The sequence below is a fragment of the Rhinolophus hipposideros genome (assembly GCF_964194185.1).
Source record: "Rhinolophus hipposideros genome assembly, chromosome: 9".
Lineage (NCBI taxonomy): Eukaryota > Metazoa > Chordata > Mammalia > Chiroptera > Rhinolophidae > Rhinolophus > Rhinolophus hipposideros.
Genome location: NC_138055.1, coordinates 88,922,832 through 88,949,152, shown reverse-complemented (window position 1 = coordinate 88,949,152; position 26,321 = coordinate 88,922,832). Strand labels below are relative to the sequence as shown.

The 26,321-nt window shown below is 50.9% G+C and overlaps 1 protein-coding gene across 6 annotated transcripts; it reads left to right on the top strand.

Annotated features, from left to right (window-relative positions):
- The first annotated feature begins 377 nt into the window (after positions 1-377).
- Positions 378-26,016, top strand: SLC6A12 (solute carrier family 6 member 12). Of its 6 annotated transcripts, none has more exons than XM_081059151.1 (18): positions 426-561; positions 2,416-2,503; positions 4,746-4,974; positions 10,176-10,310; positions 12,233-12,319; positions 12,836-12,955; positions 13,660-13,800; positions 15,992-16,079; positions 16,989-17,121; positions 18,399-18,533; positions 19,575-19,678; positions 20,018-20,142; positions 20,536-20,648; positions 21,147-21,284; positions 21,960-22,062; positions 24,342-24,442; positions 24,955-25,125; positions 25,461-26,016. In XM_081059151.1, the coding sequence occupies exons 3-18, from the start codon at positions 4,770-4,772 to the stop codon at positions 25,602-25,604; spliced, it is 2,043 nt and encodes a 680-aa protein (XP_080915277.1). In that variant the 5' UTR covers positions 426-561; positions 2,416-2,503; positions 4,746-4,769; the 3' UTR covers positions 25,605-26,016. The 6 variants fall into 6 exon arrangements, with proteins under 6 accessions (XP_080915278.1, XP_080915277.1, XP_080915276.1 ...); XM_081059150.1 differs by having other exon boundaries at positions 4,711-4,974; XM_081059152.1 differs by lacking the exons at positions 12,233-12,319; positions 12,836-12,955 and having other exon boundaries at positions 378-561; positions 4,711-4,974.
- The last annotated feature ends 305 nt before the right edge of the window (positions 26,017-26,321 follow it).

Genomic DNA, 26,321 nt, shown 5'->3' with positions numbered 1-26,321 from the left:
TCCCTTGGAAGGAGCTGGTACTGGTACCAGGAGGGGGCAAGGTGAGAAGGGGAAGGGGGAAGGGCAAAGGAACCAAAGGAGGGCAAATGAGGTCGAATGTGAGTCTCTGAGATGGCTTGGAGGGGTCCTCTTGGGACAGCGCCCACTTGGAGGGCGGGAGGGGTCACAGTGGGAGTGAATGGGGGTGGGGGACTGGGAACAGAGGACCTGACTTCTGCGGTTGGATGTTGTAATTCTGGTTCACAAACTTTTGACCTCAATCCCTCCTGTCGCTTGTGGTATTTCTCTGTCCCTTCCTTCTCAATATACTGGCGCGTGTGCACACACACACACACACACACACACACACACTCACACACTCAAACCAGTCACTTTCTGTCTGGGAGCCCCAGGACAACAGCTTGGATGGGATTCTGAGCTGGAAGAACAGAAGGAGCGAAGGTGGACAGTTTTCCTTTCAGGCTCCACCTCTGGGCATTCACAGACAGGCTTCCCTGGGACTCCCCCGGGGACCTGAGGCATGGAGCTGAGCTGACGGCAGCAGCCAGACCGGGGACTGAGGTGAGCAGGAGGCGGAGGGCTGCATCTGTCTTCCAGGAGTTGAGTGGGTCCTCAGAGAGGCTGGAGGCTGCGACCTGGGGGGCAAGACTGCAGAATTGTGTGTGTCTGTGGCGCAGGGACTGGCACCAGAGCAAAGTCTGACATCTGGGAATCTTAGGACAAGGGGTGTCAGCCCAGCTCCCCCCACCGTCCACAGCATCTGAGTTGCTCAGAGACAAGCCTGGGTAGCAGGAAAGCCCACAGATGGGGGGATGGCCACACGGTGTGTGGAAAAGAGGGGGTGGTCACCTGACTGAGGGGGAGGGGGAAACAGACCCACCAGGTTGGAGGAAGAGCAGAGGGGAGAAACCTCGGGCCATTCCAAGGCCTGTAATCTGCCATCAGTGAGCAGAAGTAAGGGGCTCCTGCCTTCTCCCCACCAGAGAGCAGAAGGAGGAAGCCGCCTAGCTCAGGGGCAGTGTGTGGGGAGGCTGGGGTATGCTGGTGCCTGAAGGGGGTCATGAGGGGGCTGACACAAGGCACAGAGAGCCACCAGCCAGGCCAGGCAGCCCCTAGAGTGGGACGGACTAGACGGGAGCCAGGTTTTGGTGCTGTGCACACAGGTATGTGTGTGCAAAGGGACGTGACGGGAATGGCACCAGCGTGTGTATGGAAATGGAAACTGGTATGTGGGTGTGGGCTAAAGCAGGGGCTGGGGTGTCCTGTGCCCATGTCCAGGGGCTGGGCCTTTCCTATGCTGGACTGGGGGGTGGGATGGGGCTGAGCTGGGGTCGCAGCAGCACGTGGGGAGCATTTCCACACTTGTCTGCGCCTCTGCCTAGAGCCTGGCCAGGTCTCTGCGCACATACCCAGCCCCTGCAGTTCACTTTCGACTTCCTAACTTCTTGAATATTTCCTTGGTGAGCAGCACTGTGCCCAGTGTGGGTGTGGGTGTCTTTGCTTCTGGAGGGCACTGAGGTATGATGAGGCCCACTCCACACCCCCATACCCTGTCCCAGCTTAGCAGAGCAGCAGGCAGCCTGGGGAGGCGGTGCTAGGGGTGGGAGGCGACAGAGCTGTGCTGGAGCCTTGGGAAGGGGGAGACATCCGGAAGTCTTGACTGTGGATAACACTGTTCTTTAGTCCTAGAAAATGGAGTGGGGTGGAAGGGCAGAGTGGGGGCAGGGTGAAGGTGACAGGAGGGCAGGGTGTGCTATCTTTTTGGCTTTAAAAGTTAACCCAAAAAGGAGAGCTCTGTACAGCTTATTTTTATGTCTAACATTATCCTGGACATTTCTCCCTGAATCTAACTTGAATCCCACTTGTTGCAATTTCAGCCTCTTTCCCCTTGACTTAACCGTGGCTCTGGGCCAGCTTGCCTTTCCACATGCTCTTGCTTTCATTCTGCCATTCCGGTTTTTCATTCTTACCCGTAAGTTATGATTCTCCCAATAACCTTTAAAACAAACAAGCAAACAATGTCACATCAGCGTTAGTTTATTCGTGCATGTTGTCTTCTCCCTCCCCCACTGTCTGCAACACAACCCAAGTCCTATGCCCAAACTGGGCTCTGAGATTGCGGCCCCATCCCACATTCTCCTCTGGTTTTCCCTTCATTTACTCCTTTTCCCCACCAGTCGGCCTCCTCCAACTGTGGAGGACAGCTTGGTCCTGACACAGCTGTTTCTGGTCTAGGAACCGCAAGGCTTGTCTGCTCACCGTCCCCTCCGCGACTCTTGTGCTTGGCTCACCCTGCGCCACGCGACCCTCTGGCCTGGCGAGAAAGGCGATAATCTCACTTTGTCTCTTATGGGTCTTATTTTTATCCCTGCCCTCCCAACACCCCTGTTGAGCAGGGGTCATTCTCTCTTCCAGGGAAGCTGTGGGAAGCCCAGAGAAGAGGTGTGATTTGCCTAAGTTCACACAGCAACTGAGGGACTCAACTCGACCCCTTATTGTATTGGTAAGTTTATCCAGACCATTCCGAGATACTCTTACTGAGCACCTGCTACCGAGCTTCCCCGCAAACAAGACCCAGCCGGACAGTCAGCTCCAGTGCGTCTTTTGGGGCAAACATCAATATAAGGCCCGGTCTTATTTCACTATAAGACCATGTAATATAATACAATGTAATGTAATAAAATGTAATATAATATAATATAATATAATATAATATAATATAATATAATAATATAATTTTTGCTCCAAAAGACACATTAGAGCGGATGTCCAGCTAGGTCTTATTTTCGGGGACACAGGGTATAGAGTTAATAGTAATACCTACTTCAAAGATTTTTATGAGGATGAAATTTAATAATGTATATAAAGATGTGTATGTTTTTCAGACAGTGCTTACTCAAATGTTACATTTGATTATTATTATTGGGTCTGGGCTAGAACTTGGGTTTCCTGTCTGGTGCTGTTTTTCATTGTTGTTTTTAGTTCATTCATTCATCCATTCGTTTGTTTGATAACAATTCAGGGGCTGTTCCTCAGGGTACCCCAGCCCCAATTCTGTAGTAGTATCCGCAGTTGGTTCAGGGATCGGCCACGTTTCCCCTGGGACCAGACACCTGTTCTTTCCACCCGAGGCTCTGGCTCTCAAGGCCGCGTGGAGTCTGCTGCTTACTCTGAACCTGGAGCTCTTCCCTTGCCTTCTTCCAGCCCTCCTCCCTAGTATCAGAGGCTGCGGGCCTCTCATTTCCAGTGGGTGCCTCTCTCCTCATCTTCCTTTCTGGGCTGAGCTTGCGATGGCAGCCTCTGAGTAGGTGCCAATACCGGAATTTCACCCCGACATGCTTTCCCATTCCTGGGATAATCTGCACCCTCCAAGTCACCTTCAAAAATTTCCATAACCTCAAATGGCTCCTGCCACACCTTCCTAACAGGCTTGGGCTTGGGCTGTTGCCTGGGTTAAAAGGACCAACAAATAAACACAGACTCTTCTTTTAATAAAAAGGATCCCTTGTGTTTCGCTAAAGCCTTGGAGGAGCACAGAGCTCTTGGTGACTCTGGGTCACTTTGGTGCCCCAACGCCCTTCGGAGGCAAGGGGTGGTGGATGGGTGCTTCTTTCTGCAGCCTGGGCACCTCCTCCTGGCAGCTCACTGGAAACAGAGGCAGAGGTAGCCTCAGGGAGATTGTGGGGTGGGAGAGGGGGAGGGGAAGGAGAACAGGGATTGTAGATACTCCACAACCGTGCAACTTGGCAACTGACAAATGGACAACGAGAGGGCAGAGTAAAACTGAGCGGTTTAACTGGAAGTTTTTGGAAGTCCAGGGAGCTTTGAGCTCTTTAGGAGGGCAGGGAGTTGGCAGGGGCAGTGAACTGCCGTGATGGGCAGCCACTTCTGGGTCTCCCTTGGAGGGGACCACTCTGATCTGAGATGACCACCATTCATATGAGAATCACTCTGGTGACCCCTTCTACTTCCAGGACCCCTCACCTGTTCTCAGGACAGAGGTACAACAGAGAGAAAAAGAATCGGGCTTCCCTTGAAGGCCTGCACTTGGCCTTGGCACCAATCCTAGTCCTCATCTACCCTTGGTCAGAGGCCCCACCTTCCCTTTCCCTGCCAATCAGATGGCTAGAGCCAGCTGGCTCCCATGTTTACCCTGAGTCGATTGATCACCCTGGTACAGGGATGAGCACAAAACTGGCCAGGGGAAGACCATGCAGTCACCTAGGCCACCCCTACCTTTGACCTCCGGCAGCTTTTGATCTCTTCTGGCCTGGAGGCTGGAGGCTGAGCTGCTGCCACTCCCTGGGTACTGAGAGGCTGGAACAGACAGGACAGCAGAGATGGTGGCTGGCTATAAAGATCAAAGGGACTTGGAATAAAAGGACCCAAGCTTGGGTTTTAATTCTACTCTACTGCTAAATGGTTTTAGGCAAGTCACTTAACTGCCAAGGCCTGGGTCTTCCCATCTGCAAAATGGGCAAACTAAGATTTGGTCCCTATTTGTTCTCAGAGTCATGAGAGCAAAATGTCATAAAGTTCAATGACATTTAACTTTAAGTGTAAATGTCATTGAGAGTTTCACAAGAAAATCAATAGTCCAACAATACATGAAAGCGATATTCCAGTAATAATGAAAGATTAAGATGGAGAAAGCAGGGATGGTGGGGCATGTGTTGGGTCTGGGCAGCTCATTCCTTCTCCTCCCACCAGGCTGTGCCCATCTCACCATCCTGCCCCATTCCCAGCTCGGCGGCTTCCCAATCCGTTACATGGCTATGGACAGAAAAGTGGCAGTCCCTGAGGATGGGCCTCCCGTGGTCTCCTGGGTCCCTGAGGAGGGAGAGAAGTTGGACCAGGTGAAGGATCGGGGCCAATGGAACAACAAGATGGAGTTTGTGCTGTCAGTGGCCGGGGAGATCATTGGGCTGGGCAATGTCTGGAGGTTTCCCTATCTCTGCTACAAAAATGGAGGTGGTGAGTTCATTCTGAGGTAGGCGTGGTGGGGAGAGCTGTGCCCTGAGAGCCAGGCAGTGCCTACCTGGGTGCCTCCTGCCTGGGCAATGTGGCCAAATGGAGGAGGTAGAATGGAGTTGGAGGACTTGAGTTCGACTTCTGGCTTCACCACTGGCCTCAATATCCTTCTGTGTGAAATGGATTGATACCTCAGAGGGCTATGGTGAAGATTAAATAAAGGCATTAGCTGGATCCAGGGATCGGAGTTTTTCATAAGCTCCTACATTACTCTGCAGAAATGTCAGTTGTCGACAGGATTCATTCATTTATGTAACTAATATTGTTGTGGGCCTAGCATGTGCCAGGTACTGTTCTAGCTACAAAACAGAACGCATTCCATATGTTATAGTCTAGTGAAGGTGGCAGATTACAAACAAATAAGTAAAATATGTGGCATGTCACATGGTGATGAGTGGGATGCTGAGAAGCTCAGCCAGGAGGAGGGATAGGGAAAGCTGGGTCACAGGGTTGGGGGAGAGGGGTTTGAAATGTGAAATAAGGTACCAGGAAAGGTTTCATTAAGGAAGTGACATTTGAGTAACTACTTGGAGGAGGTAACAGAATGACGCTTATGGATGTATATCAGGTAAAGAACATTCCAAACAGAGGGAACAGCAAGAGCAAAGGTCCTGGGGTGAAAGTGCAACTGGCGTATTTGAGGAACAGTGAGGAGGGGAATGACAGATGGGGAGATTAACAGGAGATGAGATCAGCGAGGTAACAGGGCTCAGATCTTCTAGGCACTGCTCTGAGTGAAAGAGGAACCACTGAGGAATTTTGATTAGCGAAACAATATTATCTTGTCTATGATTTTTATAAATTAAAGAAACATAATTTTATTATTTTTCAGCACTGGTAGTAAAAATGAGCAGGGGCGTGGTAGGAAGGGTCCAAAACAATCTTTTTAATTGTGCAATTAAATGGTTTTTAGTATATTCACAGAATTGTGCAACCACCACCACCATTGATTTTAGAATATTTTCATCACCCCCAAAAGGAGTCCCGTACCTGTTAACAGTCACTCCCCATTCCTTTTCCCCACCAGCCCTTGCCAACCACTAATCTACTATGGATTTACCCATTTGGGATATTTCATATAAATGAACTAATTTATTTCAATGAGTTTATTTGTGACTGGCAAGATTCATTTTTGCCTTTGGAAAATACCTGTGTTCTTCTTATGGAAATAACGTATGTTTATAGTGAGTATCAGAAACATTCCAGGAGGTAGAAAGATGAAACATTTCCGTTTAAAGGTAACCATTGTTTGGGAAATTCTTTTAAACACTATATTTAACTTGACAAATAGTTACTGAGCATCTGCCATGGGTCTTGCTCTGTGTTTTAAAGCTTACAGTTATCATTATAAACTGCTTGAACCAAAGACTCCTAAGAAATGGAAATGGGATTTCCTGGGCAGCTCAGGGCTAAGAAGCCAAGGCTGGGCGTGGGGCTCGTGCTGAGCCAGAGATGAGGGGAGTTAGGAACAAGGGGGAAGGGTGATGACTTACTTCTTTGTCCCAGGCCAATTTTATGGAACACATAAGATATTAGAACTAGAGCTAAAGTTGATCTCGGCCGAGTCCTCATTCATTGAGGAGGACACGGAGGGTCAGAGAGTTTAGGGACCTGCCCAAGACCCCAGAGTTGGTTAGGAGCAGTGGACCCTGGAAGCCAGGCTCACTGGGCCTCACATTACTGCATGCCTCTCACCCTACCATCTGCAAGAGAGGGAGGATGAGAGCTCAGGAAACATGGCTTTGGGTTCTGGTGCCCACCCTGCCTCCGTCCTGTCTGGTGGCTACAGCTGTGGCCGTGACCTCTGTACTGGTCCCGGGGCAGGGTGAAGAGACAAGGACTTCTGATAGTGTGCGGTGACACTGGGCTGACCAGATTACATTTACTGTACAGGCTCTGTGTTCATCTCTGTCACTCGTGTTCTCACTTCAGCTCTGTCCCAGTCCAACTAGTTGGGAAAGACAGCTGCGATCCCTCTATCGTGTTCCCTTCTTCTTTAACGAGGGGCTAAGCGAGGTCAGGGGTCCAAATCTGGGGCAACTGGTCTATAAGGGTCTAGGAAGGTAGTAATGAAGGTCCAGGAATTAGTTTCCTTGTTTCAGACAACTTAATAATACATCTGTGTGGAAACATGACTTCACAGACTGACCCAAATGTGAATTTTTTGCTTTAGGCTAGAATTGAACTCATTGTGGTAATATGCTTTATCTCAAGCTGACCGTGAGCCCTGGTTGGCAGTTAAATACAGTTTTTACTAATATATTAATTGAACATTAGTTAATAATTGGTTGTCAATTGATTATTAATTATTAGTTAATACATAGTCTTGTAGAGGTAAACCTTTCAAAAGGGATGAAAGATAATAAAGTTATTGGTCTAATAATATCTTTGGTTATAAAAGAGCAGGGAGTCACCATCCTCAAGAAGTGGTTCATTCCCAAAGCGAGTTGAATGAAATTCTGAGTTTCCCGATTGTTGTGTTTAGGAGAGAGTGTGTGGCAGAAATAATGAGGCATGTCCGAGCACAGAGGGGTCACCCTGTTCACGGATCTCTGTGGGCACCACAGGCTGCTTGTGCCCATAGCCTGGGCAGGTGCCAGGAGAACCACGGGCCTGGATCACCTCCCAAAGCAAAGTTCTGAGGAGCTCATGAAAAGAGGACATTGACAGTAATTGTATGTTGCAAAGCCAGGGAGAAAGCCAAGGATGGAGGGCGCCTCTATGGTCCATCCACATCACCCCCCTCCCACTGTCCCCTAAGGCCCAGGCCCAGTCCTGCCTTTTCAGGGTGGACTCAGCCTGAGGCGGGCCCAGCTCCAGGCCTCTTGAGGTCACCCATCCTCTGTGGGGCCTTCCATCCTTTAGAAGTCTACCTTCCAAGGATGGAACTGAAGCCATCTCCTTTACTCGAGGGGAAGGACCACCACACAGCGGTGGGAAGGAGCCTCGGGGTCATGTACCCCCACAGACTTTCTGTAACGTGCCCTCGGGCACTGACGTGTCCCTCAGCCATATCCCTTTTCCTGAGCACTGCCCTCAGCCGAGCCCCTTAGCCATCTAAGCTGGGTAACCCAGTGTCAGTGGTGTTGATTAGCTCTGTACTTACTGACGCTCTAGCCTTATTCAGGAGGTAAAGGCAAACACGGTGTCAGAAAAGACTTCAGAATTGGGGGGAGGGTGACTGGCTGTCGTGCTTCCCTCAGGCGCAGGAGACCCACAACTCCCCCTCCTTTCTCTCACATATTGCTGGGAGTGCAGACAGGTACAAGACGGTACAAAACTTCTGGAGGGCAATTTGGAAATGCATGTCAAAGACCTTAAAAAAATGTTCCATCAAAAGGTGGAAAGAACCCAAGTGTCTGTCCATGGATGGATGGCTAAACAAAATGTGGTCTATACATGCATGGGAATATTATTCAGCCTTAAAAAGGAAGTACATCCTGGTACCTGCTACGACATGGGTGCACCTTGAGGACATGATGCTAAGTGAAAGAAATCAGTCATGAAAGGACACATACTGTAGGATTCATTTGATATGAGGTGACTAGAAGAGGCAAATTCAAAGAGAGAAAGTAGAATGGTGGTTGCCAGGAATTGAGGTAAGGGAGGAATGGGGAGTTAGTGTTTGACGGGTACAGAGTTTCTGTTTGGGATGATGAGAAAGTTCTGGAAATGGATGGTGGTGATGGTTACACAACAATGTGAATTTTCTTAATGCCACTGAAGTGTATACTTCAAAATGGTTAAAATGGTAAGATTTATGTTATATATATTTTACACTCCCCCCCAAAAAAAGCAAAAAATAATGTGCATACCCTCTGACCCACCAATTCCTTTACCGGAAATTTCTACTAAGGAGCAAATTAGGCAAGTGAACAAGGATGTGGATAATGGTCTTCATTAGAGATGTTGTTTCTTATGAAACAACAGAGGCCAAAGAAGATACTGACAAATTAAACATGGAGAGATGCTTAAGGCAGAATACTCCACAGCCTAAAATGATGGCACAGATATGTATTTATTGGTATGAAGAGAGGTTCATTATATACATTTTTAAATGGTTATCAAGTGATACTTGTATATAGTAGGTTCTTATTTTTTTAAAAAGAAATACATATGTCTGTGTGTTTATAAGAGATTGGAAGGCTATATAATGCTTTTTCCTTCCCTTCCCTTTGTACTTTCTTTTTTTCTACAAAGTAATATGGATTACTTGAGAGGCATTCTAATGTAATAGTTAAAAGTACAGACTCAAGATCAGATCACCTGAGTTTGTGCCTCAGTTTCCTCATCTGTGTCTCAGTTTTTGAATCTGTAAAGTGGCCTCAGTTTTCTCGTCTGTAAGATGAACATGGCAATAGAACCTACCCCAGGGAAGGTTTTGTGAGGATTTTGATGTTGGTGAAGCGTTTAGCAGAGTGCTTGACACACAGTAAGCACCAAATAAGTACCAACTGTTATCATTGTGCAATAAACAGTAATTTGTCCCCCCATGGGTACACTTCTGAGGTGAGGTTATGTCTTAGTGACTGAAATGGGTACTGTGAACTTAGGGTTGCCTTCAATTCCCTTCGCATGTAGCTTGCTGGTTGTCTTTTAGGCCAGGCCTCCGGTTGGGGCCTGATCACCTGGCTGCTGACACCCCATTTCCCCAGTGTCAGCCTGAGAGCAGGAATAGCCTTCTCTGCTGAGATCCCAGTTCAGATCAGAGCCCGGGAGAGGGGGGACAAAACCCTCTGAAAACTATTAGAGGGAAAATAATTTTTCCAAGGTGTTTTTGTTTGTTTTTCTCTAAAATGTAACAAATTTGATAATTTAATAAGCATATCAAATTATACAGAACACATGTTTTTGTTCCAAAAACAATAAATTGACTAGATTTGTGAAGCACACAGAAAATATTAATAAATAGTGAATACATTAGGATTTCCACCTAAAATTTCCTTAATTTCCCTTTAAAGATCCTTCCTAGCCCTAGTGGAATTCAGACTGGAAAATTCTGGCCTATCCCCACACACAGACAGGAGGAAGCCAACTTGGGCCCCTGGGAGGGGTGAGGAGGGCCATTAAAGATGTTGGAGCACAGGTCCCTTGGAAGGGCCTAGGGTTGAAAGGCTCAATCTCTGCCTCCCCTTCCTCCACAGGCGCTTTCTTCATCCCCTACTTCATTTTCTTCTTCACCTGCGGTATCCCTGTGTTCTTCCTGGAGGTGGCATTGGGCCAGTACACCAGCCAAGGCAGCGTCACAGCCTGGAGAAAGATCTGCCCTCTCCTCCAGGGTGAGTGTTCTCCCTTACCCACCTGCTCGCAGGCCAACAGCCAGGCTCCCTCTCTCCATCCACCCTCCCTTCCTATCTGCTCACCACCTCTTTCATTCATCCACTCTCGTCCCATGCTAAGTGCTGTGGGGGACACAGGAAGTAGTCAGGCTTTGTGGGGCCCAAGGCTTATATATACCGAGGAGGAAGGCACTCCTCAAGAAAGACAATACAAAGTTACGAATGAAAAATCAGGTGCAGAGCCTTGCACGGGGTCCCTGCAAGTGGGGAACTCTGAAGCTTCATCTCTAGCAGCTTCATGGAAAACGAGTTCCTGGGTACATGGTGTGGTCCCAGACGCACTTCCAAAGTATACAAGAATAGTGACTATGATAATGTCAAACACCTGCTGAGCTCTGCCATGTGCCAGCACTGTCCGTGCATTTCCTCATCTAATCTTCCAATAATCACTCTAGTCACTTCATTTGTAGATGAGAAACTTGAGGTCATTTGCTAAAGGTTTGAACCCAGGTCTACCTGAGCTGAAATTTCATGCTTTTTCTTATGTTAGAGGCAGCTCCTGTCCTCTCTAGGCATCTGCTGGCACTGAGGTGAACAGTTGGGGTGTCCTGTCCCCACCCCCTCTAAAGTTGATTGGGCCATTCCCCTGGGGGCGGTGGTGGAAAAGAAATCCAAGGCATCTTCTTGTCCCTGAGGGGTTACTTGAATATTTGAAATGGAAAGAAGACTCTTCCTCTCATGTCAGTCCGTAAGGGAACCCCAGGGACTAGGCTGCTTGGGGTTGCCACCCAGTTTAGTAGGCTTGACAGAGGTGGGCAATCGAGTGGGCAATGAAACCAGAGGGCAATCGAGTCAGGGGCTCATGCTGCCTACGCTGCTAGAGCACTGGTGATCTGAGAAGGCATTCACACCTTCAAAAACTGCCTTAACATTCTCAGTCTGGCTTAGGATATTTATGGGAAAATCTGGACGTTCCTCCAGAGGCTACGTGAGGGTCAGCATGGAGCCTTCCTTCTGGCAACATGGTTCTCTGGGGGTGTCAACCACCCAGGAACAATGATGGGAATAGCCTGGAAAGAATGATAGACTACAGATTGTGATCAATAAGCCTTAGGGTATTAATCATACTTTCAGGGTAATTTTCTAAAAGAGGGAACTGGGACATTCCCAGCTCTAGCCACAGGAGGATGACCTATTGTTAAGCGATAGGTCAAGGAAAGGTGAGGCCAAGGACACGGAGAGGCCTCCTCTATGGGGGTCCCAACTACGGGGGTCCCAACCGGCCCTGCTTCAGATGTGGTGGGAGACACTAGCTCCTGAGCAGGCTGGAAATCTGACCACTGATGGGGTGTGTGTGGGTGGGGAACAAGCCTAGCCTGGTATTGATTCCTCTTGGGCCTCCATGGGGTCCCTATAAGGGCAGCAGTGAGGGACTGGGGTAGGGTGGACAGGCCCACCCACATTTCCGCTGCGGAATTCTGTGCCCTCAGCCAGGGTACCAGCTCTGGTGTTCTGCTTTGGACACCAGCAGTAGCCTAATTCCGACCTAGCTGGGCTCTGTCCCCAGGGCCAAGCCAGCCGGTGGGTAGCATACGCAGGGCTAGCCTCTCTGGCACGTAGGTACTAACTGCCAGGGGGTCACCAGAGACAGGGCAAGCAAACTGAACATTGGATGGGGGTGGGGTAAGGATTTCTTCTCCTTGCTTATTTTCCCAGTTGAAAAGAGCCCAGACTAGGGTCTCAGAGAGAGGCTCACCCAGGGGGTGTGCGCCTATGTTGGCAGGATGATCCAGGCTGCCCTCTACCTGCCTAACTGCCCCCACCCTACGACCACCCTCCCAGTGAGCCTGTGCTCTGGGGACGGGACGCTGAGGAAACACACCTCTCTGCTCACCCACACCCTCCCTCCTTCCTCAACTCAGCACACAGGCTCAAGCTTCCTCCCCCACCTCGTCCCCACCCGCAGAGATGGGCGGGCCACTTCCTAGCCTGGCCTCCTAGCAGTCCAGGTACTGATGGGTTCCCGGGTCCCGCAGGCGGTGGCAGCACAGCGCGTTCCCGCCGCACAGTGGCCGCTTGTTTTTTGTGTGGGTGTCTGTGCGCTCTAAACACCCCGCCCCGCGGCGGCCAGCTCGCGGGGGGGGGGGGGGATGGGGGAGGGGAGGGGAACGCCCTCGGCCTCAGCAGCCCCGCCCCGCCCTCCGGGGGCCCCACCCGAGGCTGTCCCGGGTCTCTGTCTACCCCCGCACCCCCAGCGCCACCGCCACCGCCACCACCACCAGTGGCCTGGGCGCTTCCCAGAGACCCCCCACGGCACCCCTCCTGCCTCCTACGGAGTGTGCCAGGCCGGTGGGAACAGCCGATGTGGGCCGGCCCCCGGCACGGGGTGGGGGAAGGGCGTTGGTGCCCGCAGGATGGTTCAGCCGCCTATCGGGCTGTCGGTGCTCCAGCCTTCTTCACCAAGCAGTGCTTGAGCCTCGGCTTTCCTGGGCGCAGTGCAAACAAGCGGGTCTTCGCTTCGGCAGAACCCCCGCTGCCCTCCTCCCGCTCTGGCTTTCACACTTCAGGACTACAGCTGCCCCAGCGAAGCGCCGCTTCTAACCTTACTGTGGGCAAGGGCCCCACAGTTGTAGGACGAAGTCCAGGTGGGTGGGTGACTGCCCCTGCCCTTGCCCCTCCCCCCCCAGCCTTGTCCGCGCGGGAGGCAGGATGCACCCTAACCTCCCGCGGCTGCTGAGCTCCGGCGGAGCAGGCGTCACCCTCCGCCCACACTGGCCCCGCTCTCCTCTCCGCACCACGCGTCCTCGGGGCTGGTCAGACTCCACCGTTCTTGTCAGCCATCACCGTTCTCTTCCTTGCTGCTTTCTTCTGGGCTTTGCTCTTATTTGGATACAGATTCTTACCAAATGTTCCCTATTTACTCCTCTGTTCTTCCTTTTCATTTTACAAGTAATGTGTGATTGTACTAGAAAAACTAGAAAATGAAAATAGGCACAAAAAAAAACCCCCACACTTTAAAAAGTGAGCTTAAATCCTGTCACCTAGAGAACCAGTTGTTAACTTTTGGATGACAACCCTTCCAGAGTTTTTCTCATGAAAAAACAAGATCTACATTCACACATATAAAAATGGGAGGGTGCATAGGAGAGTGTTGTGTAACCTGCGTGTCTTACTTAGAAAAATAGGTTGTAAATGGCGTCTCATACCAATAAATAAACCCAGGTGGTTCTCTTTGTGTAGCACCCAGTAGCCCTCTAAGCACAACTGGCAGCTTGTAGGTGACTTTTGGGGGCTGACGCTGACCTCTCGGATTCTCTTGTTTCTTCCCGCCCCTCCCCCACTCCGGAAGGCATTGGTCTGGCGTCTGTGGTCATTGAGTCCTATTTGAACATCTACTACATCATCATCCTCGCCTGGGCCCTCTTCTATCTGTTCAGCTCATTTACCTCTCAGCTGCCCTGGATAACCTGTACCAATACCTGGAACACAGGTATTCCATCGTTTCAGCCCTTGGGATGTGGGCTCTCCATAGGGACTGGGCGCGCGGTGGCTGGTGATGGGCAAACACTGATAGAGTACATGGCAGAACTGGCCTCAAAGTCCGGCTATGGAGCCTTTGGTGCCAGTTCTGCGGGCTGACCCCTGTGTGGTACCTCAGATCAGCCACTGGAACCGAAACCCAATGGGACTGTGAAATGTGTTATACAACTGCAAAGGGTTAGTTAGTATCATGCACTTGTCCATTCATCTCACACGTATTTACTATGCACCTCCTGTTACCGGAGAGTGGGGCCCTTCTCAGCGAAAAGTCCAGGCTTGGCTCTCACACGGGCGGTCGAACCCAGATGAGTCTGGGCAGAATGTGGGCTCGCTTCCCACAGGTCTCCCGGGTGGGAGGTGGGAATCCCAGCTGCTATGTTACTGGAGGTCGGGCCCTTCTCAATGTGGTGTCCAGGTTCCTGGCATCTCCAGCAAAGAATTGAACGAGACACAGAGGTAAAGTGGTAAGAGGAAAGTTTATTAGAAGAGATAGTATACTCCAAAGAATTTGGAGGAGGCAGAGCACTAAGAAGAGCGGCTCTAGGCCTTTTGTTAGTGTGTGTGGGGGGGTGTCTGGAGGTTTTATTTCTTTTCTCTAGGATGGGCTGTTCCCCTCCAGACACGGGACACCTGTGATTGATGAGTGGCTATTACCTCATCCTCTTAAACTACGCACATCTGTTCCCAGAGTTCAGTCTGTTATAATGGTATTAATGAACGTCTGGGCATGTGTATGACATTACAATGATGGTATATGAGGCTAGGGTGAGATGGAGTTCGTGGTGGCCTCTACTGCGCAGGACTGGTCTAATTTGTTGTCTTTTAGTCTCCTCACAGTGGCTAATGCTTAGGGCAGATAAGGGAAGAATGTGGGAGGTCTCCAGGCGGTGCTCCCCATAGACTGTGTTGAATGTGCAGGAATGCAGAGACCCCGTTACCTGTCTCTAACTGCTTGCTTTATTTTTCTTGAGAGATGTGATCCCCATAAATCTCTGTGGGGAGATGAGGGATGGGAGGTCTCTTCTTCTGTATCTGTTTAGGCTGAGAAGGGGGGTAGAGCTGTCCCTACCTAACGGGGATTCACGAAACTCTCGCCCTATCTGTTCTTAAGTAAAGAAAAGGTGGTCTCATATCTGCTTTGGTCAGGGTGCACGGAAGACTCGCTGGGACTTAACTCATCCTGATGGCCCCTAGATGAGCAGAGACAGATGTTAGTTAATAAATTAAAAGCGCTGGCTCCAGGAGTAGGAGTTGAAGCCCAATTATCTTGATGTCACCCAGGGGTTAGGTATGGACTGACCTGGAGGAGTGCTAAAACCCATTTGGTTTTTGGGACGGTGTGTATCCAAGAGTTAGGTCTGAAATGGCTTGGGGGAATATTGGCTACAATGATTATAGCTCACAGGCTTTTAAGTAGTTATCTGAAGCAGGAGTGAGAGACAGTCTGTGAGTTAGGCTAGGAGCAATCTTTAGTTTAGGATTTGGAAACTGATTAGAAGAGTGATTAAAACCAGGGGCTAAGAGCTAAGAAACTAGGGAAAAGGAGACTTAAATTTCCTATAGCGAGGGGACTTAAAACTTATATAGTGAGGGAGCTCTCCCGTATCACTACTATGTGCCAAGCACTGTGCCAGGTGCTAGAGATCCAAAGGTAAACACAAGCAACATGGCCCAGGCCCTCACTGAGCAGTACAGTCTAGTGGTGGCAATTGGCATTGACAAAACCATTACAAATTGTGATGAGCGAAATAAATAGTGCAGTAGCTATGTAACGGTGGGAGGGAGGAGTGCCAGCTAAGGGCTGAAGGGTGAGAAAGGGCCCACCGTGTGAACAACATTCCCTAGGAGTGGGGGTAGGCACAAGAACTCAGTCCCTGGACGGTTGAGAGGAGACAGTGCTGTTGGCAGAAGCCACCCACGTGGGGGCAGAGTGCATCTGAAGTCTGAATTGGGTCAGAGGTTGGCAGGGTGGGCCGAGCAGAGGGAGTGGGGCTGGTCCCGTGAACCGCCTGAGCAGCCAACTGCTGACACTCTGGAGGTGGGGGCTCCAAAGGAAGCTTTGGGGACCGGGAGTGATGGGACCACCAGCAGGGCCAGCAGGGTGGGGGTGTGAGCGCATCTCCCCCATCTTGTCCTGACAGAGCACTGCGTGGACTTTCTGAACCGCTCGGGAGCCGACACAGTGACGCCCTCTGAGAACTTCACGTCGCCCGTCATGGAGTTCTGGGAGTAGGTGCTGGGCCTGGCTGCCGTGTGCCAGGGGACCTCAACCAGAGGACATTTGGATATCTGAGGCCTGGGGCTTGGGGTGCAAGTTTAAGGCTCTCAGTGCGCGTTTCCCAGCCCTTCCCCCCGCCCCACACATCACTGAGAGATGAGGAAACATTCACACACCTACAGTAGTTGTCCGCCCAGGCCCGCTACATTCCACCTGTGTTCACCTAGACTCACACATGTCAACCGGCATTCTCACACATGCCTCCGCACACCCTCACATCCACCTGCGCCCTACACACCTACCCCCACACGTCCACTGGTGCGCTGGAAACAGTCTGGACCCGCTTAGGAGAGCTGATTGTGCACGTCTCTTCCAAACTCTGTGCTCAGTCATGTCACGTTGGCCAACGTGGGAGTATTTACACCACAGAAATTGGCAAACCCTATCCTCACCCTCCCACATGACCCACCTTGCCCACACATGTCCACCGACGCTGTCTCACAGACATTTCCATCACCCCCATACACATCTTTAGATGCTATCACACACTCAGCCCCTCCATTTGATACCCACATTCTCGCTCCTTTACCTGCATATATAAATATTTACAATCCATGTACTTATTCATACATTCCTCACACACATCTCTCTTTCTCTCTCTCTGTACAACAGAGAAATCTGGATGAGTTAGAAAGACAAAGATACCTATGGTATTACGTCATTTGGTCTTCTAACAGCCAGGGGCATGCAGACCACAGGTGGGAACATGGCATGGCCGTGGGAGAGGTGGAGCGGGGTGGGGGTGGGGGAAGCCTGGAATACAAGATCTGTGGGGTCAGCTCGAACAACCAGGAAACTTGATCACAGAGGCTTGTTGTCCCCTTTAGCCTTTCACCTGGTTATTTTTTCCAACCCATCAGGAGACGTGTTCTGGGCATTACCTCAGGTATCCACGACCTGGGGGCCCTGCGCTGGGAGCTGGCCTTGTGCCTCCTGCTTGCCTGGGTCATCTGCTACTTCTGCATCTGGAAGGGGGTCAAGACCACGGGCAAGGTGAGGTGTTCTGGCTCCTGGTAAGTTCTCTGTGGCTCCCAGACTTCCTGGGGACACTCACAGAGTCCCTCTGAAGAACTGAAAAAAAGTGTAGTTTAAGGGAGAGGCTCGGTGAGGATAGGGGAAGTTGGATGAAGGCAGAGTTTAGTTCAATACAAGGAAAGCCTTTCTTTTTCAATATGATTGTAAAAGACCTGTTTACGTAAGTAATATACAGAGCAAAATAAGAAACATAAAAATTACACGTCAGAGTTAAGCGCTATACAGCCCTCAGCCTGATGGCTGGTTGGATCTGCTAATCCTTGTTACCGTTTTGCTGTGCTGTCTTCTTTCCTTTGTGTGTGTAGTATGTGTGTAGCTGTATCTATTATGCATGTATGTTACACAGTTAGGATCAGGCTCTCTTTTCCCTTGCTTTTCGTATTTAACAACACATCAAGACGATGTTTATCATTGTCTAGCAGACAGAACTGCTTCTGAAGTGGGGTGTTTCCAGTCATTGAAGGGGTTGTAGCCAAGAACGGACAACAGTTGCTTGTTGCTTGTACAGAGAGAGTTCAGATGGGAGCATTATTTCCAATGCAGAGAAGCTGAGGCAGATGTGTCATGCTTTTAAAAGCCAGGGATAGACAGGTGCTGACTTCTCTGACTAGCCTGCTCCTGCAGCAGCGTCCCGCTTCCGTGGATTGTTGAAATAATAACAGGAATAATAATGGCAAAAATGGTAATAGTCATAATCATAACATGGATAGTGCCACCACCTCTGGTCAGGAGCTGAGCGGAGTCACCTCTGAGTGTCTCCAGTATCCCAGAGCCCAGGCCACTTCTGCTCCCCCAGCCTTGAGCCTGGAAAAATACAGTCTCACAGACAACTGTACAAATCTGCTCGCCCTCCCCCTGGTGAAGGGGAGGCCCACCCTCCCCAGGGGGCATGGGGAGAACAGCCAGGGTAAGAATTTAAGGGAGACCAGATTCTGGATTTCAAAATAGTCTTTGAAATGTTATGGCTGGAAACTTGTACCCCTCCCTGCCCTTCCTCCTCCCCTGTTGCCCTACTGATGTGTATCTCGCACTCTGCTGGGGGGCCTGAGACCCACAGGAATGTGGAAAGGAAGGTGTGGAAAGTTTCGTGTGCTCACCCCTCTCAGATATCTCTAAGAAGGTGCTGGACACTAAGCTAGGCCTGGGGTGGGGTGACAGGAGGACCAGCAGACTCCCTGTAACCGCCTGGCTGCTGTGATCCCATGAGGAGTGACTCCAGCCTGTTTTCCCTCCAGGTTGTTTATTTCACAGCCACGTTCCCCTACCTGATGCTGATCATCTTGTTGATTCGAGGCATCACACTGCCCGGAGCCTATGAGGGCATCATCTATTACCTGAAGCCAGACTTGTCTCGTCTGAAGGATCCCCAGGTAGGAGCGTGCTCGGGACCGTTTCCCCAGCTGTCCCTCACCCCAAGCCAGAGCTGTTCTTCTGAGAACCTGTGATTGCTTTCCTCTTGGTTTAAAGGCAATTGATGCCCACTGGAGAAAAATTAAATAATAGAGGAAAAAGGAACTAAAAATCTCCTGTAATCCTACCACTCAGCTACAATCTCTGTTAGCATTTAATATATTTCCTTCCAACTATTTCCCCTAGGTTTTCCCCTAATTATAATTTATATAATTCTATAAATATCTCAACTATATTCGAACACACACACACACATATACCTTTTTTCACTTAAACTATAAGCATTTTCCATGTTATTAAATTCATTTGTAAATGTCATTTTTAACACTTGCGTAATATTTCCTCCACCCGTCCATCATTCATTCATTCATTCATTCATTCATTCATTCATTCAACCAAACTGTACTGAGGCCCCATTAAGTACCAGGGAGTGCTATAATGCTGGTGATGGTGGTGGGGTCAAAATAGTATCATGTTATTTTAATTTTTTTTTTTTTTCACTACTGTGAGGTTGGACATTTCCCCACATATTTATCCACCATTTGTGTTTCCTCCTCTAGGACTTGTCTGAGCACATTCTTTGTCTCCACCCTTCCACCCCTCCCCCACCCACCCGCCCAAGAGTCTTGGTGTTTTTTCCTTCATATTTCAATGGCATGGCTGGCCCCTGTGCCCCAGCATGGCTGCCTATGGCACACTCTACTTGTTGAACAAGGTTCAAGTGCTTCTTGGCTCCCACATCAGAGGGCCTTACCTTCTTAAAAAAATTTAAGTAACGTGTATGTGGTGCTTATTAAGTGCCTTCAGAAGGAAGTTAAAAATGGCCCCTGCCTGTGAGAGGAGGACATATGAAGGGAGAGTTGGGATGTAAATGACCGTCAGGGACACTGCGCAGGCCAGCTGGTTCTGTGGTGGGAAGGGTCTGGGCCTCTGGTGACCCTGCTCCAGGCCCCGGTGGGCTCCCTCCGCTCGCCCTCACCACTCACTTGCGTGTCTTGTAGGTGTGGATGGACGCGGGCACCCAGATCTTCTTCTCCTTTGCCATCTGCCAGGGGTGCCTGACGGCCCTGGGCAGCTACAACAAGTACCACAACAACTGCTACAGGTAGGAACACCCTGCCTGCCCATGGTCTGAGGAGGGTGGCTCCTGGGGGGTGGGCCCAGGCCTTCTTCCTTTATTACCCGTTAGTTACAAGTTGTGTCAAATTGACATTGTGGGTTCATTTCTCAGACTGAATTTCTTTCTTCCTCCCTTTTCTCTCACCCTTTACTCTCCTCACCTTCTGAAACCCGGTTTGTCTTTTTTTTTTCCTGTCTTTCTTCCTATTCACTCTTCCTTTTCTCTCTCCTCTTTACCCTCGTACTGTCTTCCAATCTCTCCACGCGTGATGGATTTCTTTCTCCCTTTTCCTTCCTGTTCTGTTTGCATTCACTCTGCCTGCAGGGACTGCATCGCCCTCTGCTTCCTGAACAGTGCCACCAGCTTTGTGGCCGGCTTTGTGGTCTTCTCCATCCTGGGCTTCATGTCTCAAGAACAGGGGGTGCCCATCTCTGAAGTGGCCGAATCAGGTAGGTGCCACTTTGCTGTCTGGGACCTGAGGGGAAGGAGGTTCAGAGAACACAGATCCTCCAACAAAAAGGCTGGGGTCCTATGACCCTTTTAGCATATGGGGCAGTGCTTGGCACAGAGCAGGGCCTCCATCACCGTGGCAGGGAGGGGGACAAGGGCTGGCTGGCTGGCTGGCTCCACAGCTGCATGCATGGGTGGAGGAATGGATGGACGAATGAGCAGCGTGTTTCCCAGAACCTGAAGAGCAGAGTAATGGATGCAGTCACCCTGCGCCCTTGAATCACCCCACTGCACACACACACGCACACACACACACACAGTGCCTCTGGAGAGGACCCTTCCCTGAGGCCGCAGGAGCCCTGGGCTTACCGGATTGTGCTGTGTCCCGGCAGGTCCCGGTCTGGCCTTCATTGCATTCCCCAAGGCTGTGACAATGATGCCCTTATCCCAGCTGTGGTCCTGCCTTTTCTTCATCATGCTCATCTTCCTAGGGCTGGACAGCCAGGTTCGTCACCCCAGCCCTGCCCTGGTGACCCTCTTTCCACCTCTCATTTCCTGGCATCCCTTCCCCCTGACTCCCTGTCTCCTGAGCATACATTCTGCGGCCCCGCTGCTGTCCAGAGCTTGTCCTGGGGGTGAGTTGGGTGACCCCAGACCTTGAGGCCCTCTTTGGTGAGGAAGCCACTTGCTTTGTTCCCCAGGCCTGACCCTTCCCCATACATGGATACCCCCTCCCGAATGTCCCTCCACTGGCTCAAGCTGCCCACCCTGGCCCCGCGGCCTTGGCGACAGAACACATAGCCCCTCTCCAGTGCTCACTGCTGGGACCCTCTGTTGTGGAGACATGGCCAAGGGCAGGGCTGGCTTCGTCCCTGTCACCCCACATTTCTGCCATTTGTGCCCTCCCTGTCTCAGCATGGCGAGTGGAGGCTAGGCAGGGCTGTGCTGGGGAAGGCCCAAGGGCAGGTTGCCCCTCTCACCCCACTTCCCTCCTGGCCCACAGTTTGTCTGCGTGGAGTGCCTGGTGACTGCCTCCGTGGATATGTTCCCTCAGCAGCTCCGGAAGAGTGGGCGGCGAGAGCTCCTCATTCTCACCATCGCCGTCACGTGTTACCTGATAGGGCTCTTCCTGGTCACTGAGGTGAGCAGGGCCAGCGGCCTGCAAGCCGGGCTCCCGGGGAGGGAGCCATGGGGGACACCACTGACCCTTCTCAGAGCCGTGCTTTCCTCATCTGCTGACACCCTCACAGGGAGGCGGGAGGGACCACACCGTCGAATATACCATGTTGGTTTGCTCTCTTTGGGTTTCAGGTGAGAGACCAAACTGGCAAGCTGGCTTAAGCAGTAGGGACAATTTTGGGGGACAAGTAGACACAGTTTGTTTTAGGTATGATTGGATCCAGTTGCTCTAATGACATGGTCAGAAACGCTCCTGCCTGTCTCTCCGGTAACTTCGTTCTTAGCCAGATTGCCCTCCTGATTTTAAAGACGGCAGGTGCAGCTTCAGCCTTACCTTCTGCCACCCACGCAACCCAGAGGAGAGAGAATACCCTTTTCCTGAGAGTGTAGCCAGTGTCCAGCCATGACCCTTCTTTAGGGTGGAGCAGGGAGAGGGACGCTGGGCAGACCAAATGGTGTATGTCCACCTCAGTCCCCACTGTTCTTGTAATGTCAGAGACTGGTGTTACTGAGGGGCTGGAAGGCAGGACAAACTCCTTTTAGATGTGAGGGTAACTTCCCATGGGCTGTGCAGGGTGGCACCCAGATGGGTGTTTGGCCACCCGCCCAGGCCTCGGCTTCACCCCCTTCTGCACAGGGCGGAATGTACATCTTCCAGCTGTTCGATTATTACGCCTGCAGTGGCACATGCCTGCTCTTCCTCGCAATGTTTGAAGTGATCTGCATCAGCTGGGTGTATGGTAAGTGGGGTCGGGCTCTGGGGAAGAGCCGCTAAAACCCAGCTAGGGTGGGACGTGCCCTGGATGACGCAGGCTGTCCTAGCCCCTGGTTTCTGTATGTTTGTATTACTGTCCTGGTTCTTTTTACCTGGGAAGCTTATCCATCTCTGGGGACCCAGGCATTTCTCATGATGCAGGTGGAGGCGGGATAATGACGACACTGAGTTCTTTGAATGCTGAGGGTCGTGATACATAACAGTGGACAATTTTCTTGATACAGAGGCTGCCAGAGGTCCTTCCCCAGTGGGAATCCTAGTCAGAAGGCACTCAGTCTGATCCCTCACAGACTCCCACATTCCCTTTCAAAGTTATCACCCAGACTTTGCTTGACTACTTCCACGAACAGGAAAGTCTTTCCTGGTATCGGGGTCCCTTTTCTATTGTGTCTGTTGTGCATTTCTCTCTTAGACTGAGGTGAATTGTGCTTTCCACTGACTCCTTCCCACAGCCCTGGCCCCTCATCTAACTACCCAGTGCTGAATGTCATAATATCCATGCTGTTATTGTGTCTGATAACAGTAGGGGCAGAAACCTTAGTTACAGAGCCAATGCATTGCTGTGTGCGAGCACTGCGCTGTTTGTGTCATACCCCATCTCACAATCTGCACAACGGCTCTTTGCAGGGGGGAAATGAGGCTCAGAGAGGTTATGGCTCTTGCCTGAGCTCACAGAGCTAGTAAGTGGAGAAGCCATTGTCATACACCAGGTCCGTCTGCCTCCACTGCACGAGGTTGGGGGACCTAACCAATAGTACAAGGCTCAGGGCAGACAGGGTAAGGAGTGCCACATACTGGGGCCTCAGGACAGACAAGCCACAACTAGGAAGGTTTTTATTTTGCTACCCTCAGCCTTCCTGTTTGGTGTCTTCTCCTCTCCTTGGAGATGTCTCCTTCCTTCTTACTCAAGCGTCTGATGTCTTCCTGATTTTTCTCTACTACTTTTCAAAACTTGTTCTCAGAGAGGATCTGATAAACTCAGCCACAGTGAGGTATACATGGCTGATAACATGTTATATCTACCCAGCAGTATCTGGTTTTCTTTCCCCCCTTTCTTTCGCCTCCCCCCCCCACTCCGGTTCAAGCCATTGTTTCTCAGTCTAGTTGTGTAGGACACAGACCCCTGGCCCATGCTGGTATTAGGAGCCTTGTGCTCCCCCCAACTGAGGCAGACTGTCTCCAGTCATCGGTCGGCCGCTTACAGCAGCTCACGGCAGCTCTCAGCTGCTCACGCTGGCTGCCGGCCACTCACACTGGCCACCGGCCACTCATGGCAGCACACGGTAGCCCACGGCAGCACACAGCAACCCACGGCAGCTCACAGCAGATCATGCCAACCTCCGGCTGCTCATGGCAGCCCAGCTCCAGGGAGAGCTGTTGTTCACAGTCTTAGCTGTAGAGCACCCAGCTCACTGGCCATGTGGGAATCGAACTGACAACCTCGGCATTAGGAGCACAGTGCTTCAACCACCTGAGCCACTGGGCCGGCCCTGTATCTGGTTTACAACTAGGGAGAAATTTAGAAGCCTGAAGAATGATTCTCTAATGGTGGCATTTCCTGCCTTAGTAACCAGAGGGAAGGTATTTTTTTTGGTAAGGGATGGCTAGAGGGGCCCTCCAAGTGCCTTCACCAGTTGGAAACTCTTCATAGACGCCAGAGGGATTGTGAAACCCTGAGGCTATTAAACAAAATCAAACAAAACAGTCAGTGTTTTCACATACACAAATCAACCCTCTCACCATACTTTGTTGAGAATGCAGGGTGCTCCCTCTGGAGTCTAGAATCTAGATTGTGGTCGTGGTCCCCTCCCAGTAGCGATCTGGCTCTATGCCAGCTTAACAGTCTCTGACTAGGCAGTGGCACACTTGCTGTTTGACATTTTGACATGAAACCGAATTCATCTTTGCAATTCAGATACGTATGGTGTCGAGCCCCATTTTAGGCTCATACCCTCCTCTGTGGTTAGGATGGTGGCGTCTTCATCCCATGGCAAGAAGACAAGAGACTGCATTGGGGGGTTGGGTGACTCCCTCCAGGGCCCCCAGCTTGTTGGTGGCAGCTCCTTCATCCTCACTCCCTGTGCTGTGGCTGGGGTGCCAGAGACCCATCTCATTCATGTGCCCTCATCCAGTTTCCCCTCACAGGGTGGAGGGAAGAGCACAAAACCAGGAGAGTCCCTCCCAAATACCCATGAACTGTCCCCACCCTTCTGTTCTCACTCTTCCCCCACTGTGCCTGGGCAGGGGCAGACCGTTTCTATGACAACGTTGAGGACATGATTGGCTACCGGCCGTGGCCCCTAGTGAAGATCTCCTGGCTCTTCCTGACCCCTGGGCTTTGCCTGGTATGTGCCCATCCAACTGCCCCTTTATTGCCTCCCGCCTCCAGCAGACACGGGGAGGTGAGGAACAAGATGTCTGAGTCCTGGGGCTCCATCCCTGCCTGTCCAGTGACCTTGGGAGGCTGTTCTATTCCCTCTGATGTGGTGGTTCCCCTCCCGTTCTTTTCTGGGGCCATCTCTCCATCTGTTTGCTTTACCACCATTAGCATCTCTTCTCATTTTTTCTCCATCCCTTTCTCACAGCATCTCTATCCATCCAGCTGATTTCCCGAGCATTGGTCTCTTTGTCTGCTTAGAGCTCCTCCATCTCCCCTCCCTTCCTTCATGTCTCCTCCTGTCTCAGTCTTCCATGTGGCTGATGCTTGGGCCCACAATGTGCAAATGACCTTTACTCTTCTACCTCATAGATGCACCATAGTGTGTTTAGCTTGTCCTGTCACTGGATATTTAAGTAGCTGAGGAGAGAGTTTCAATGGCTCTCTATCTCATCTGCGACTGCCCCTCCCCCTTTCTAGGCCACTTTCTTCTTCTCCTTGACCAAGTACACACCTCTCAAATACAACAACATCTATGTGTACCCTGCCTGGGGATACTCCATCGGCTGGTTCCTGGCTCTCTCCTCCATGGTCTGCGTCCCAATCTTTATCATCGTCACCCTCCTGAAGACCCAGGGTTCCTTCAAGAAGGTAGAGAACAGGGTTGGGGGAAGTGAAGCATTAAAAAGGGTACTGAGAGAGGTGGGATTTGGGGGCCCTACTCTGAGTGTGGGGCAGCCCTTGAGTTTAATGGAACCTTAGAGAAGGGTCTTTGCAGACCAGTCCAGTAGTTTCATTCAGAAACGTTAAAAAGTCCCAGAGTCCTGGACCTTCAGAATCTGACCTCCAAAAGGTCATCTGGACAAGTTAACCAAGGGTAAACAGTCAGAGAGTTAAGGGGAAACTAAGTCTCAAACAAGAACAGACATGAGGAAGCATCTTGCCTCTCTCACCAACAACACCCACTCCCTCCCTCCTCTCCACAGCGCCTGAGACAGCTCATCACCCCTGATCCCAGACTGCCACAGCCCAAGAAACACCTATGTCTGCATGGAGGCACCAGCCAGGACTGTGAGCCCTTCCCAGTGAAGGAGGGACTGACAACTGAGAAGAAAGAGACCCACTTATAGGATGTGGCTGGAAGGAAGCAAAGTGACTACTCAGCCAAGAACCTGGGTTAGGGCGCCCTTCTCCCCGCAGTGGACAGCCCTCACCTCTGTCTCCACCACAGCCCTGCTGAGAGCCCCTGCAATGTCCGTGGGCACCCCCAGCCGGAGGCCAGACTCCTCTCCTCTCCTCAGTTGGAACAGCTCTTCCTGGTGGTCTAAAGTTGCTCCCACTGGAACATGCTACGCGTGAAGCGACTCCCTGTTGGGACACCCATCTTACTTATAAAGGAGGGTGGTCTTTTTGTAGCCCACCATCTGATTATAACACATTACACTGTGAGGGAACTCCCATTGCAGGGATGCTTCCTGTTCGAGCTTACTATATTTATGCTTTGGGAGGATAGCGCTCATTGGAATACATATCAAGATCTGATTCCGAGAGTGTGATGGGACGTACTGTGTTGGAAGCGGGAACTGAATGCACCACATTGGATTCTGACATTCCATTACTGGGGGTCCTAGGCTTAGCACTCAGGAGTCCATGGGGAAGGAACTAGAGAAACAGCCAGGAGGCAAACATGCCATCATGGTCTTGAGTTTTCCAGGAGGCAGTCTCTCCAGGAGTTCCTAACTCTAGCCCTAGTCCCACACTCTTTTTGCAATGTTGTCATCAGCTCATGGAGTGTTCGAATGGAAGGGCCTTAGCGATGACCGCTGGACTTTTCAGTTATGTGGCAC